Source organism: Rhinolophus sinicus, chromosome 11, assembly GCF_057876585.1.
Source record: "Rhinolophus sinicus isolate RSI-liver-muscle chromosome 11, RSI-T2T, whole genome shotgun sequence".
In the NCBI taxonomy this organism is placed as follows: Eukaryota; Metazoa; Chordata; class Mammalia; order Chiroptera; family Rhinolophidae; genus Rhinolophus; species Rhinolophus sinicus.
In genome coordinates this window covers 5,003,260-5,019,278 of record NC_142511.1, presented here as the reverse complement: position 1 = coordinate 5,019,278, position 16,019 = coordinate 5,003,260, and the positions used below count along the sequence as shown (strand labels likewise).

General features: G+C 49.5%; 1 protein-coding gene across 1 annotated transcript; it reads left to right on the top strand.

The window, feature by feature from the left end:
- The first annotated feature begins 6,803 nt into the window (after positions 1-6,803).
- On the top strand, positions 6,804-15,338 carry MYOC (myocilin). Its single transcript, XM_019710506.3, has 3 exons — positions 6,804-7,464; positions 12,919-13,044; positions 13,957-15,338. Exons 1-3 carry the CDS (start codon positions 6,915-6,917, stop codon positions 14,739-14,741), a joined length of 1,461 nt encoding a protein of 486 aa, XP_019566065.3. The 5' UTR covers positions 6,804-6,914; the 3' UTR covers positions 14,742-15,338.
- The last annotated feature ends 681 nt before the right edge of the window (positions 15,339-16,019 follow it).

The following is a 16,019-nucleotide window of genomic DNA, read 5'->3' as shown; positions in this document are numbered from 1 at the left end:
TGGGGAGAAGGGGTTAGAGGTCTGGGGCTTCAAAAGGGAGGAAGACAATTCACAGGAAGATGGAAAGAGCAAATGTTTGGTCAACAAATGTTTGTCCTGCCCTGCAGATAAGACCTTCTTTTATTTTTTTAACAGATTTTATTGGGGAATATTGGGGCACAGCGTGTTTCTCCAGGGCCCATCAGCTCCCAGTCGTTGTCCTTCAGTCTCTAGTTGTGGAGGGCGCAGCTCAGCTCCAAGTCCAGTTGCCGTTTTCAATCTTTAGTTGCAGGGGATGCAGCCCACCATCCCATGCGGGAATTGAACCGGCAACCTTGTTAAGAGATTGCACTCTAACCAACTGGGCCATCCGGCCGCCCCTCCAGAAGCTCAGCAGCAGCTTGTTATCTTCAATCTAGTGTGGAGGGTGCAGCTCACTGGCCCATGTGGGAATCGACCCAGCAACCCTGTTGTTCAGAGCTCACGCTCTAACCAGCTGAGCCATGTGGTCGCCCCCAGGTAAGTCCTTCTGACGCACAAACTCCTCTCCGGTAATAGCTCTCTTTCTGGTACAGGACCTGTATCTAAATTCTTCTAGGCAGTTGAAGGCGAGGTTAAAATCTCTCTTGAGTCTGTAGGGCCTTGATCATTTTCAGCTTCAAATAATCCATATGCCAAAGTGGTCCATTCTGGGGCGTCCTGCCCTGAACCCCATCACTAGTTAATAGAGTGGGTGGCGGAGAAGTACCTAAAGAGCCTTCTAACATTCTTTCTTGAGGGTCCCCTGCAAGAGCATGACATTTAGAAACTCGATGGAGGGAGAAGGTCTAGTATCCAGGTCCTTGTTCCATTTACCTGGAATAAACCGGTTAGTGACTCTGATGCACAGATCTGTACAGGAGGGATGGTGAGCTTTGCCAGTTTACCTCAGGGTTACACGAGAGGGGTCAGTGAGACAAGACTCAGGAAAGTGTCCTGTAAACACGCTGGCCTTATTCAGAGGTCTGTCTTTAGCAGGGAAAAAAAGAACAGCGCCAGCTGCGGGAAAGCATTTGGCTGTGTCTGCTGTTTAGTGATGGGGGACATTTCTCCTTACAGAAGCTGAGAGCCCATATGGTGAGTCCATCAGAGAGGAGCGAAGAAACCAACACACGACTGCCTCATGGCACCCGTCCGAGCGAAAATTCCAGACGTGCAAAGAACGATGGAAAAATGCACGCTTCCCTTGTTTTTAATTTCAGGGGAAGAAAGTGATGAGAACCACAGGTCAATGACTAAGGAAAACAGCTCGCAAACACATTTACAAATTGATCATTAGGTATCTGCTCCCTAGGAAGGAACCTCCCCGTGAACCTGAAAAAAGAAAATGAGGGAACACACAAAAAGCGTGATCTGATCAGATCCCAGCGTGGATCATGATTTTTAGAAAAAAAAAAAAAAAATTAAAAAAAACATAACGCCCCCCCCCCAAAAAAAAAAAAAAAAAAAAAAAACATACCCCAAATAGCATCACTGTGGGAGGTGAGCTCAGGAAGGTCAGGCTTGCGGAAAACATAAAAATAACAGCAAAACTCAAAATATGCAAATGCAGGAAGCAAATGGGGCCTGGGTAGGCTTCCATATCAGAGGTTGATTAGATGGTTGGACCCATTCACAGTATCTCCTCGTCTGTATGAAGAGATACGAACAATTGACGGACTAGGCGGTCTTTTAAAGAAAAGATGAAAGAACAGAGAGTGAAACAAAAGACAGTCAAAGGCACGTGGAGTCTGAGTGCGTTTAAACCAGTAGGGCTGCTGCCAGGGAACCTCCGGCTCTTTAGAAAGTCCAGTTTTCCTAAGGAATCCCAAGAAACTCTCGAAAGATAACTAATTCCGTGTTTCCCTGAAACTAAGACCTAGCCGGACCATCAGCTCTAATGTGTCTTTTGGAGCAAAACTTAACGTAAGACCCGGTCTTATTTTACTATAATATAAGACTGGGTCTATAATATAATATTTAATATAATACAATACAATACAATACAATACAATACAATATAATACCATGTCTCATATTAACTTTTGCTCCAAAAGATGCATTAGAGCTGATTGTCTGGCTAGGTCTTATTTTCGGGGAAACACAGTTTTAATCATTTTGAGTATAAAATAAATATGTGCTACATAAGCTGTTTAGACATGGGTAAAAATTTTGTAAAGTCAGGCATACAAGGAGACCGTGCGCAGCTCCGGACAAGTTAGAAATCATTAGAAATCACTGTCCTCACCCTAGCCTTCCAGCTCCTCTGTCACGGCCCTCAGAACACAGGCCCAACGCTCTTTGCCAACCTGGGCTGTTGTTCGAGCTTTTGAACGGATCTCGCCTTTTCTTTCTGTGCTTCCTGTCTCATCTCCATATCTCCCCCGCCTCCCGAATACCTGTGGAAATCCTACCCATCTACCACTGGAAAAAAATCAGCCAAACAAGCCATGTCATAGGGCATCCTGGGAGGTCTAGGGGACTAGTGGTATAATCTGTAGGCTGACAATTGGCGACAGTGATATTGTGATGATTTAAGGGTGGTTTGATTTTAATTAGATGCTAGCATGATAGTTGGAGCTCTCTGGACTCTGCTGGGAGGGCTGGCACCACACCCACCGGCCCCATAAACGCCTTCTCTTGGGGGAGGGACAGGCTCCCGGGCCACACTACGTGACAGCCGCTGATGGGTCCTGCCCTTGGAAGCCTCTCTCTGCCAACAGGAAGAGGAAACCCCAGGACCAGTGCCCACCAGGGCCAGCATTGGATGGAAGCGACTGTGCAGGGCTCTCTGGTTTAAGACCTCCCCTTTCCTCCTGCTGGGCCACAGGGTGGCAGGAGGCAGCAACCAAAGGAATAGACGTGTTTAATCTGAAAGGGATTCTGCATGCCTGGCCATCAGATGCAACCTAAATGGAAAGAAGCCAGGCAGGCCTACCTGTAACCAAGTCTACAACCTTTGTGTCTCAGCCATGGGTTCACATGTCACCTCATTAGCTCCCAGTAGGAGCTAAAGGCTGCTACTCCCCTGGGAAGCCCTTCCCATGCATACGGGAAGTCTCCTGCTCCTAGACTTCTCTGACACTTAGGTTCCTCGAATGGCCTTACCCAGTGTTACAGCTTGAGGGCTCCTCTCAGGTGGGGTCTGTGCCTTACACAGTTACGTATGTTCCACAGCCGTTAGCACATAGTAGGTGCTTACTAACACACCATTTGAACGATGAACCAGCAAGGAAACCCGTGAACACTGCGGGGTAAAGAATGGAGCCGTGAACTCCCCAAGTCAGGACCGTTTCCTATGATCGTCATTTTCATGCTATTAAGCTGTCACGTAATTCACCATGTTTAGCAGTAAGCTTTCTTGTCCATAGTGAAACAAAGGCATACCTTGGGGGCTAGGTATGTGCCTTTGGGGGAGGTGAGAGTGCCCCCAGCCAAGGATTCATCTGTCCTACCGGCAGACACCAGGGCACCCACACTGTCCTGAGCAGCCCAGAATCGTGCCACTGGAGGCTTTATCCTCATTCCTTGGAGCCCTTTTGCATTCTATTTCCGCTTGAATTATGTATCCATCCATGCGTCCACTGGAAATTTATTGAGGATTTCTATCTGCCAGATACTGGGGACAAAATGGTGAGCAAAGCAGCCACAGCCCTACCTTCGTGGGGGTGACAGTTTATCATAGAAGAATTGCAGAAGAAAACCAGCCGCCAACCCGCTGAAACCCAACAGAAATAAACACAGGCTGGAATCGACTGAATCACCGATGCACCTTAACAGCGCAGCTCCCAGCAGCCCCCACTGCCTCGAGCACAGGAGGCCCCAGGCAGCACCTTGCACTCTGGCTCCAGCAACAAGCCCAACCCTGCCGCTGGCCGGACTCTCTCCCCAGAAGCTCTTCCTGGCGGCCGGGAGCATCTGAATGAGAGACTCCCTGGCTCCAGGCTCCAGAAAGGAAATGGACACAGAACACAGTCTGACAGCCAAGCTGCAGTGGCTGGTGTTTCCTCATAGGGAAAGGGGTCTCCACGTCCAGGAGGTGGGGCCTGAGGCGAGTGGAGGCCTGGCCCCAGGAGGGTGGGGATGCAGGAAGGTGAAGAGGACAGGCAGAAGGAAGCTGACCAGGTGTTTACTGCTGTGCAGGAGTCCCAGAGTTTCCTGTGCCTCCCAGGGAGCCCTTTGTTTTGCTTTCTGGAGAATGCATAATCCCATTTCATGAAAGGATGCAGTTTCACAAAAATCACTGCAACAGCTCAAGGGTGTGTGTGAGTGGTCCTTCACTGACAGCCTTTATTTAATGGGAATACAGGAAACGAGCTCATTTCCTACAGTGTCAGCCCGGAGAAGTGAGTGGAGTCTTTGCATGTGTTCTAGACAACTCCTGGGCACGTGGGTGGACTTGGCTTCTGCCAGACGGTGGAAAACCTCGGAATCAGGAGACCTCCGTTTTCTTTCGGGATCTGCCCTTCCTTGGCTGTGTGACCCTGGGCAAGTCCCTGTCCTTCTCTGGGCCTTCCTCGTCTTGCCTGTAAATGTCCTGTGGCTCTAGCATTCCATGAAGGCTTTGAGCAGCAGACGCTGAGAGTGGCAGCAGCAGAGCTCACGCAGCTGAGGTGTGGTGAGGGTGGGCCAGCGACGGAGGCAGTGGGGGCCGAGCAGCCCTTATCACCTCAGGCCCCAGGGGGAGAAAGGGATGGTAAACACCAGGATTGAGAGAAGCTCAATGAACTGACAGCTACATTTCCTTCCCCTAAGCGTGTACGATGGCGTTTGCCAGGAACCATACAAACACTGAGAAAGACTGATAGATTTCGCCTGGCTTTCAAACACTGGGTTGGACCAAGTAAAAATGGGAAGGATTGTTAAACTCTCCCCGACCCGAACCCACACAGCTCTTCAGAGACTGCTCAAGCCACGACCAGCCTGCGGTCAGGAGAGATAAGGAAAAAAGCGGGGGATAGAATGTGAGTGAAAAAGACCAAGATTCATTAAAGGGCAGTGGGAAGCCACTGGAAAAGCTCAGGAAGTTCGGATTTATGCCCCTGTGTTCCAGAAGTCAGTGTGCTACTGTGGAAGGGAAATCAAGGGAAACAGATGACCTGACTTCTAGTCCTTTGTTCTTCCTGGACCAGCAGTCACCCCAAGCAAACAGAGGAACTAAAATCACTGCCTTGTCTGGACAGTTTCCCTCCATGGGGTTGGCATCATGGGAACCGCCTTACTTAGTCCTTTTAACGGAAAGAAAACTTTTCTAAGAGTAAAGCCAAACAGATCCAAACCACTTCTTGCCAACGATAAGGTTCCTTTGTTTTTCTGTTTTTCCTTTCGGTCATTTTGGTAATGTTTATTATCTGATTCAGAAATGGAGATTAGTACCCTTTTTAGTCAGCAGAAAACGGACACCCATTTGTAAATGTCTCAAGTTCACGGCTGACTTTAAAACCAATCAAAGAAGAATAGAATATTTAAAGCAAAATGTAAGTCAGCTGGGGCATGTCTGAAATATTTGCTTCACAAATATTGAAGATGGCATCAGTATGAGAAAACCTAAATGGCTCAAATGCAAACATTATTTTAAAAGTTACTGATGAGAATATTATCACGCGTTCTGATTTGCATGGACCTCCTCTTGGCATATTTGGTGGTTTTTCCCAGTTAGTTTTTTTGGAGTTTGTTTTTATTTTCCTCTTTAGGTTTATCAGTGTAAAACAGGGCGTGTTAACCTAAGGTCCAGAAAGCCTATGAGTTTGGATGGGAAAAGAAATGCATCTTTATTATCCTCCTAACTAAAATTTAGGGTTACCATTTCATTCCATTATGGCTATAGCCATAAATCTAAAGTTGTATCAGCAGTTCCTGCAGCTTTTTCAGCACCAATAAGAAATCAGACACATTTTACAGTCTATTACAGTTGCGGCCGATACCATGTGATAGCATTCACCCTTGAAACTACTTTGAAATTAGGCCCCCCCACCCCTCTCAGCTAGATCTGCTTTTTAACGTGCCAATAAAGGAGAACAGGTATATTTCAAATTTTAAAAATATTTTGATTATCGTATTTCAATATCATATGGGTTTTTTTTTTTTTTGCAACCCTGTGTATTTTAAAACATCTTCCTGAGACAGGTTCCACAAATTTCATCAGGGAGGGTCATGGCACTTGTGTGTGCACACACACTCTCACACACGTACACACTCACACACACTCACACACACGGTAGAGAGTAACATTGTCATTGGTGCTTGAGATGCAAGACTGGAATTAGAAAGTTCTCCCCAAGATACACTCACAGTTGTTTTAAAGCTAGGGACAAGGGGAGAATTCTGCTTGCAGCTGTGTCTCCTGCTCCCTGAAGCCTGGTGGCCTGCCGCCCGTGGGTTCTGGCCACTGTGGTCTCTGTCACTGCTACAGGGACAGAGGGATTGCGTCTTAGGCATGTCTGTATCCCAGTTCCTACCACAGTGCGTGACACGGAGCAGGTTCTCAAGAAAAGTTTGCAGAGTAAATGGATGTATAAGCTGGAAAAAAACCCTCGCTGAAATGGGCACACGAGCAGTCACGTGGGCTGAGGTGGGTGTGCGTGCAAAACAGGGTGGGGATATAGGCACAATTATGGGAAGGTGGGGTGCATAAAGTGGGACGTTCTTTTCTCAAAAGAAATTCAAAACAGACTTCTGGAAGGTCATTTTCTAAGCGTCTTGCTGGCAGTGTGAAAACACCCCCCTGCGCATGGCCCCACCCGGCCCCACGTGGCCACTTCTCCCCCCCATGCAGGGCTGGTTCCCCAGTATATAGGAAGCAGCAGGGCCACCCACCCAGACACCCTGCCGTGGAGGAGAGCATTCCAGAGGGAGCCTCGCCCGGCCGGCCTCTGCTCTGAGGGCTCTGTGCACGGCACTGCAGCTACAGGCCCAAGATGCCAGCTGCCCAGCTGCTGCTGCTGGCCTGTCTGCTGGGTGTGGGGGCAAGGACAGCCCAGCTCCGGAAGGCCAACAACCAGAGTGGCCGCTGCCAGTATACCTTCAGTGTGGTCAGTCCCACCGAGGCCAGCTGCCCCGAGCAGGGCCAGGCCATGTCAGCCATCCAGGACCTGCAGAGGGACAGCAGCGCCCAGCGTGAGGACCTGGAGGCCACCAAAGCCCGGCTCACCTCCCTGGAGGGCGCCCTCCGCCGGCTGACCTTGGGCCAGGTGGCCGAGCCCTCGGAGGCAGAGCAGGGGCAGCTGGACACCCTGATGAGGGAGCGAGAACAGCTGGAAACCCAAACCAGGGAGCTGGAGGCGGCCAACAGCAACCTTCTCCGAGACCAGTCAGTTCTGGAGGAAGAGAAGAGGCAACTTCGGGCAGAAAATGAGGATCTGGCCAGGAGGCTGGAAAGCAGCAGCCAGGAGATAGAAAGGCTGAGGAGGGGACAGTGTCTCCAGGCCCACAGCTCCTCTCAGGATATGTCACCAGGCGCCAGGGAAGGTAAGAATGTGATTCGGGGGCCACTGGGGCCAGAAGGTGACATGGTGACATGTTGCTGGTGGCCCAGGCCTGCCCTTCCTGCCCTCTCCTTTTCCCCAGAGACCGTACATCTAGTGGGAGGCAGATGAATTGACTTAGTGGGGAAGACAGTCTTTGTGTCACTTTTTGTGAAATTGTGCCCCCAATAGTCACTATTTTGTAAGTCGTCCAATCATGAGGGAACAAGCAAGCAAATCCAGCTGTGCGACAATTAGTCTGGGCTGTTCAAAGATGCTGACGTTGAAAGAGAGAGAGACAAAGAGAGAGAGAGAGAGAGGGAGGGAAGGAGCGAGGGAGGGAGGGAGGGAAAGAGGGAGGAAGGAAGGAAGGAAGGAAGGAAGGAAGGAAGGAAGGAAGGAAGGAAGGAAGGAAGGAAGGAAGTGGGGGTGAGATGGGGGTGGGGGCTTGCTCTAGATTAAAGGAGACTAAAGAGACGGGCTGACTGACTGCGGTGACGACCCAGATTGGCTCCCGCATCCAGGGGAAAACCACAAGGGGCCGGTTTGGGGTCCCTGAGGGAATTTGCATATAGACTGCTTAGTTGGTTACGTCATTGGGTTAATCTTAGAGTTCTTGGTGGTTATGATGTCGGGATGTCTGCAGTCTGCTTTCACGTGGTTCAGCAAAGACTGTAAACATATAGAAAGGTAAAATATATGGCAAAATCCTAACAATTGGTGAAACCTAAGTGAATAGTAATCGTACTATTCTTTCAACTTCTGTATGCATTTGAAAATCTTCGAAATACGATGATGGAAAAAATCTTTTCTAAAAAGACTTTACATGAAAGTCACATTTGCCTCGGTGTGAGGCTAGAAAACCCAAGCGTCAATGCCTGGGTGTGACCTTGGGCCAGTCATTTAACCTGTGCCTTGGTTTCTTGCCTATCACACAGCACGGATAGTACTACTGTAAATAATAATTACTGCGAAGCCCCAACGAAACAACTCTGACTTGTAAAGGATTTTTTAATCCTTTTATTGTTAGAGTTGGAAGAGATCCAGTTTTAACTTTTACAACTAAGGAAAGTGAGGCGGACAGTTGTTGCTAAGAGGCCCCGGGTTGCAGAGATGATCCAGGGTAGAGCTGACACTTGAACTTGAGTCTTTGAGGATGGGTGAAGGAATCCTTATTAATAGATGTGTCGGGAGGCAGTTATTTCAGACTGTGAACCAATGGAGCTCTATTTGTAACAAAAACCCTTGTGTATGTGTGTGTGTGAAATTAGAGGAAATGTTTTGTCTGTTTCATTGTTCGTGGTCATTTAACAAGTCCCTGGGAATTTATGAGAGGTGTTCTCTGATTTTATATTTCTTTTGGTCCTCCCCAGCTGCTCTATTTTTTGAAATAATAGAACCCGTTATAATGAACCCCAAACCTGGGAGTTCTTCTCGAGCAGTGTGGGTTTTTTCCTGAGCAGGAAATTACATTAGCACAAGAATGTGAGCTAGAAAGTGGCCTAGGAAGCAGATGTGGAAACTGAGGCCCAGAGAAGTTACTTAGCTGGTCCGTCAGCTCCGGGACAGCTGGTGGTGGCAGGGCCAGGACTACAATGCACCTGAGTGAGGTCCAGTGACCCTTCAGGACCTGAGGTAACCTCTAGTTTATGGAAACTAAAGATAAAAGTTTCACTTGCACATCAGGGAAAGAAATGCCTACAACAGAAGATCTGCTTCAAGGTCCTGGATTCGAGGCCGAGAGGGTATTTTGGGTGTCTGGAGTTTACCTGTGGGTGAGCGTTCATGGAGAGGTGGCGATAACTGAGGTGCAGAGGGTAGGGCGTGAGGGCTGAGGGAACAGAGGGAACAGAGGGGAGGCCTCAGGAGGTGGGCGTTCTCTTACCCCACCTGTAATTCAAATTGGCACCATCACTTCCTGTACCATGTGGTTGTCTTACAGAAAAAAGCTCTTATTAGAATCATGGAAATGGCTTGTTTATCTCTGTGTGTATCAGTTGAGGTAATGTGTATATATGTTCTAATTTTATAGTAATAGTTCTGTAGCCAAATGTCCGTAAACCTTTTCAATAAGCCCACAGTAGAAGAATACAGATTACCAAAAGATAAACTAGGGCTGGCGATTAGTGTCACAAAGGAAGCCACGCTTTTCCCTTAATTGTACCTCTGCTTTGCACTGCCCCCTCCCCCAGAGATGGGGATGAGGGCATGTGTGCAGTGGCTTCTATGGACCACGATCCCAGGGACAAGTGGAGGGCAGGAGACAGTGAGACAGGCAAGGGAAGGGGGGTGTTTTGCAGTTGGTCACCTCCGTGGGTGGTGAGGCTCGTCCCCAGCAGACCTGTGCAAAGTGTAGCAGAGAGAGGACGTCCATCTCTGAACCACTACTCTGTTAGCCAAGCGTCATCCCCGTGGGTATATGACACTTCCAAGGTGCACCTACGCGTGGGGATAACAGTCCTCCATGGGGGGTTGTCACTTGGATTGGAAGTCGCATGGGGAAACCTGGCACGGGGCAGCCTCCCAGATAATGGGATTGTAGCTACCAAGGGTTTCTTTTGCTTGAGCTCCACTACTGTTGTAAAATGTCATTTAACGATCAAAGCGCTGACATGTACTTAATGTTTCTAGAACACACATTGATTCTAGAGACAAGCGTCTGCTAGCTGATCTTCACTTTCCTAGAGAACAAGTGACAACCAGCAATGATGGTGGCACCTTCTTTTTCTTCATCCTCTCCATTTATATATCATTGACCTAACTTGGCAGGCAGTGAGAGAAAGTGACTACAAAAATCATTACAATGACATTTGCCTATATATAGTCCATAGTCATCAACTTGCCTGTATATACACATACAAACATACCTATGTGCCACCTCTTCACCTCTTCTTGGGCATATAAATGTATAAAAACAAGTTAATAAATTCAGTTTCTAGGCTAAGCTCTCTAGACAGAGTCTATAAAACAGAGGGAAGGGAGATAGGGAAGAACATGCAGAAACTATTCAGAATCTTGTAATAGACATGAACCTTTCAACCCTAGAAGCACTGACCTGTAATAGAAACTAAGCCCTAAAAACGTTTAGCTGTCTATACAATATAGCCTTTAATATTTTCATAACCTCTTTTTGTTTCCCCCCACCCTACACCCAGAATGAGATGTGATTTAGAAACATTCCAGAGAAGTCTGAGCTTTGACACATCCTTACTGAGGACCATTTCATTTCCAGTTTGAGCTAAGGACACCAAGGCTCAGAGAGGTTGAGTAATTTTCCCAAAGTCACAGAGCCAGCACATGGCGGCACTAAAGCTAGGAAGCTCCGACTTCTTGCCCAGTCCCTGCCTTTGGGCCCCGCCTCCTCTCCCACAGGCTTTGGTCCTCACTCTAGATAACTCTACTTTGGGAATCTGACCGTGGCCAGCTGCTCCTGGCTGATACAACCAAGAAGAAGCCAGCAGACTTACAATCCAACCAGTCCACCTGCCAACTGAGAACTGGCTTTGCGGTCATCCTGGAAGCCATGCCCTGACATTATGTTTTATTGTGGTTCTTGTTTATTCCAAAAAGCACAAGAGGTGTGGTTCCTGCAAAGAGTGATGAAAGAGGGGGTGGGGGAGGGGCAAAATGGAGCTGAAGAGGGAGAGAGAGAGGGAGAGAGAGAGGGAGACAGAGAGAAAGGGCCTCCTACTCAGAGCCCTGAGGGTCTTGGTGGGACCAGGAAAGGAAGTCCTTCCAGCCGGTGCCTGTGCCATCTCTTCTTGGGTGGGGGGGGGGGGAGGAAGAGCTGCTGGGGGCTCTCTGTGCTGTGCACCCCTTGGGAGCTGCGTGTGAGAATAACCCCCCTGGAATCGGAACTCAGCTCCAGGTGGGTCACTCGCCAAAATGCTAAGGGTCATCCTCGAGGCTCTTGTGAAGCCTCTGGTAGCAGTCGGGTCCAGTCACAGCAGAAACCAGAGCAGTTTAAGTTGGGGATGTTTAATATAAAGAATTTTTAACAATGATGAACGAACAACTATGAGGTCTGAGTAAACTCGACATCGCACCCTCGGGCTGAGGCAGGACAAACTTGAAGGGGTTTGGATCTTATTAAGAATGGGGTTCAGCCCATCAGATAGGAGAAAATACGGTCGGAGCTGGTCCACAGCCACCAAGGTCAGCTTCCAAGGAGCAGCCAGTAACCCGTGGCTGGGCACAGGGGTCTCGGGCAGCCCTGCAGAGCCAGGAGGGGTCCCTGCGCAGACGCTCTGGGGTTCTGTGTTGAGAAGGCTGTGGAAAGGTTACGGCCAGGTCAAGGCTTCAGGGTCACAAGGGAACCACGTCTTGGGCTCTATCTGATGTCCTCATACTCACACTCCCTCGGCCAAGCCAGCTCCTGTGGGACACTGCAGGAGACCTTCTGCCTCCCACAATGTCCCTCCAGCGCCCTCTACTGAGAAAGTTTAGCACTGAGCTCTCTTCTAAGAAGTGCCTTGTTTGTCAGAGCACCGAGGGTGCTTTTGGCACTGAGATGCAGTACATTTACACGTGACACACCTCCCCACCACAGGGTGGAAAGTTTCTCAACTACCACGGCCGTGGCAGACATGGGTTCAAATCCTAGTCCCACCACTCACCAGCTGTGTGACCGTGGGTAAGTTGCTTAACGTCTCTGAGCCTCAGTTTCTTCATTAGCAAAATAAAGATAATGAAGTTCACTTTTAGGATTGTTGTGTGAGACACAGCAACACCTAGGGACATAGCAAGCACCTAGCCCAGTTCCTGCTCCTAGGAGACACTTAGTAAGTGGTGGCAATAATTACATTAGGGGCAGACTCCAATTCTCTCCAGGGCTCTAACCCGCCCGCCAATTCCTACAGGAATCCTGCACACTTTCGTCCATGTCCAAAACTGGTCTCAGAAAGAGATCGCACAGAATCTTTCCATAGAGACTGTGACGCTTACAACGCTACTTCTTACAGGCACGTTTGCATTACGGCAAAGCGAGACGCCCTCATTCATGCCAGGAACTGTTCGTGGTCGGATTTCAGACACCCGGGAAGAGGCTGGGGGCCTTCCCAGTATCCCCAAGTCATATCCCTCATCTACTGGGAAGCCAGACCATCTAGTGGGAATGATTTTAATGGTGGACTAGCTGCCTCTATCTTGTTTTGAAGAGCCTACTCTGTGGTCGGCACATGACGATGCGATTTCTTATGTGTGAGCTTTGGATTATGGAATTTTTGAACCATTCACAAAAGTAGAGCAAACAGTAGGAAGCCCAGCGTAGCCATCTGCCAGCTCTGACCGTTGTCAGCAAAGGCCTGTCTGGTTGTATCGCCCCTTCCCCTCCCCCCACGGATGGTCTGAAATCTCAAACACCATCCTATCCTTGGAAGCGTATTTGAATGCCATCCCCAGGACCATCACTGGGTGACCTGCCCTCACGGTACAATATCGTCTCTTTCTTTTCATACAGTTCCTAGATGGAATTTGGAGAACTTGGATTTCCAGGAACTGAAGTCCGAGCTCAGTGAGGTTCCTGCCTCCCAAATCTTGGCGCGTCCGACGTCTGGCCATCCCAGGAGTGAAGATGGGGACACTGGTATGAAGTTCAATTTCTTCTCTTCTGTACCAGTGTGGTCTTTGTCTGTGTCTAGTCCTGTATTCTGCTCCTTTTCCAGGAGACACTGGCAGAAAGTCGACCTTTCCCCAGCAAAGCCCTGTATCTTTCCACCCACACTTGGGATGGTGGGCTGGGCGGGGGGAGGATGAGGGAGCTGCTTCTTTCAGCCACTTGATTGTCACATGGGATGGATGACACCTGAAAAATGACGTTTTTCCATAAAGCCCTAAGTCCTCCATCTTAGGCCCTAAAGGACACCATGTACCATCTCAGTCTGTTACTGAAGGTGTCTTTTCTGAACTTTGGGGACTTGGGAAGAACACGGATGCCCCTTTCCCAGCTCTTTCCTGAGAGCCTGACCTGAAGACGGTGGCTATGGTTTTCAAAAACCGTGTCTCTCCAGGTCACTGACGAGCTCTATCACTGTTACTAGCGCCGAAACGCACACACAAAGATGGGGAGCTTTGAAATATTCAAACTATGAGTCCCCGAGCGACGAGCACTTTCTATAAGAATATTGACAGTTTCCATTAAAGGACAGCTACTTGTAATTCCGCGAAATCGAGGTTTTCAACCACCTCCTCCCTATACGTTGAAATTACATGTGTACTAAGATTTTACTGTAGTTAAAATCATGCCTAAGATAGGTGGTCTATGGGTTAGGGCTTGAAAAACTCTGTTTTATAGAGATGATTGTAATGACTTGGTTTTGGTCTCATTTTTTAAAATCATGAAATACATCAGAAAACTGAGGCTTAGAGAGCAGAGTGACTTCCTGAGAGTCACACAGCCAGCAGGTGTCACAGCCGGGATCTAAACCCTGACAGTCTGTCTCTGGGGCTCTCGCTTCTGTCACCTCTGTCACGCCTTGCTTTCTTTTGAATTCCCCAGGATGTGGAGACCTCATCTGGGTAGGAGAGCCTGTCACTCTGAGAACAGCCGAAAGCATCACGGGCAAGTACGGCGTGTGGATGCGAGACCCGAAGCCCGTGTCCCCCTACACGCAGAACACCACGTGGAGAATCGACACGGTGGGCACGGCCGTCCGGCAGGTGTTCGAGTACCACCTCATTAGCCAGTTCACGCAGGGCTACCCTTCCAAGGTCCACGTGCTGCCCAGGCCGCTGGAAAGCACAGGCGCCGTGGTCTACGGGGGCAGCCTCTACTTCCAGGGGGCCGCGTCCAGAACGGTGGTCAGGTACGAGCTGAAGACCGAGTCAGTGAAGGCAGAGAAGGACATCCCCGGAGCTGGCTACCACGGACAGTTCCCGTACTCCTGGGGCGGCTACACAGACATCGACCTGGCAGTGGATGAGACGGGCCTTTGGGTCATTTACAGCACGGAGGAGGCCAAAGGCGCCATCGTCCTCTCCAAGCTGCACCCAGAGAGCCTGGAACTGGAACAGACCTGGGAGACGAACATCCGGAAGCTGTCGGTGGCCAACGCCTTCGTCATCTGTGGCACCTTGTACACAGTGAGCAGCTACTCGGCGCCGGAGGCCACCATCAACTTCGCATACGACACAGCCACAGAGAGCAGCAAGGCCCTGAGCATCCCCTTCAAGAACCACTACAAGTACAGCAGCATGGTCGACTACAACCCCCTGGAGAAGAAGCTCTTCGCCTGGGACAACTTCAACATGGTCACCTACGACGTCAGGCTGTCCACGATGTGACGAGCCGCCGAGCTGGGTCGGGAAGGGCAGATGGGCACGACGTGCAGGGCTCCTGAGGGGACAGTCCGCTAGCCAAAGCCCGTGCAGCTTTGCTCTGCTTTCCAAGCTTCTGTGAACCCAGGAGAACGGGCGCTGTCGCCGTGGCCCACGGTGCGGGAAGAGCAATCTGGGGATTCAGGCAGTTTCACAGTAGATATTATTCTCTTCTGTCAGCTTTCAAAGGCGTGTTGATCGCCAAAATAGTTTCCATTTTCTGGTGGTTTGAGGCAAACGCTATCATGCATAGTAGTTTCTTCATGGAAACCACGAGGCTTTTTGTAAATGGCCTCCAGTGGGGCTACAGAGGATATGTTTGCAGGTGAAGAGTTTGAGGAAAAAGAGGCTGCCCTGTGTGGAATCCGGGCCGCCCCAGGCTCTTGCCTGCTGCATGGTCACCACAAGCCAGTGAAGAGCAGCACTTCTGAAGGCGGAAAGCTCTGTGGCCAGCTCTGAACATATACACGGTGCATTTACTATAGTTGGCTTCTGAGGCTTCAGGCAGAGTCCAGGTGGGTATTATGTAACCTTTGCCCCTGAAATAAAACGCTCTGACACACATTCTCCCTTCACTGTGTGTTATTTTGTGTAAGAGAAGAGGACGGATTCCAACTATCAGATGATCGCTCTGGCTTGGGAACTGTGATGTCAGGTGGAGTGTGTGTGCGTGTATGTCAGAGGCCTGCATCTCGTTTTGAGGTGCTCCCAGGATGACACCCGGCAAATAGTGGAATTCACTCCTTCCTGCCCCACCTCCTGGTGCTCTCGGTCCTCCCTGAACCGTTTTCTCATCTTTCCCCAGCCCACCCTCTCTTCACCCCACTTCCACTCTGGTTCTCGTTTGCTGCCCTGTGCATGAATTCCACAAACCACAACCTCCGGGAAGCAAGCCTTATAGCCTTATTTTTTAACAACTGAACTTAATGTCTGTGTGGAGAGGCCATTATACGTCATGGTAGGACACTTCCTCTTGACAGTCCAGCTTGGACTCCGTCCCACGAGCATGCTTTCAGTCAATTCAGATTTTTGACAACACCCACCCACACTGGGGGGGGGGGGCTCACCTGCTTTACTGGGTCCACTGATTCAAAGGCTAATCTTATCTGGAAACACCCTCACAGATGTGCCCAGAAGCGTTTCATCTGGGCACTGCTTGGTCCGGTCAAGTTGACACATAAAATCAGTCATCACATAGTACCCACTTCTTAACACGTTGCGTACTGCAGGGTTTAAATCCCTCGT

Excerpts from the sequence above, each read along its gene's own strand:
- MYOC (XM_019710506.3), top strand. The coding sequence starts at position 6,915 with ATGCCAGCTGCCCAGCTGCTGCTGCTGGCCTGTCTGCTGGGTGTGGGG. Across the intron at positions 7,465-12,918 it reads GTCACCAGGCGCCAGGGAAG|TTCCTAGATGGAATTTGGAG; the intron begins GTAAGAATGTGA and ends CTTTTCATACAG. Across the intron at positions 13,045-13,956 it reads GAGTGAAGATGGGGACACTG|GATGTGGAGACCTCATCTGG; the intron begins GTATGAAGTTCA and ends TGAATTCCCCAG.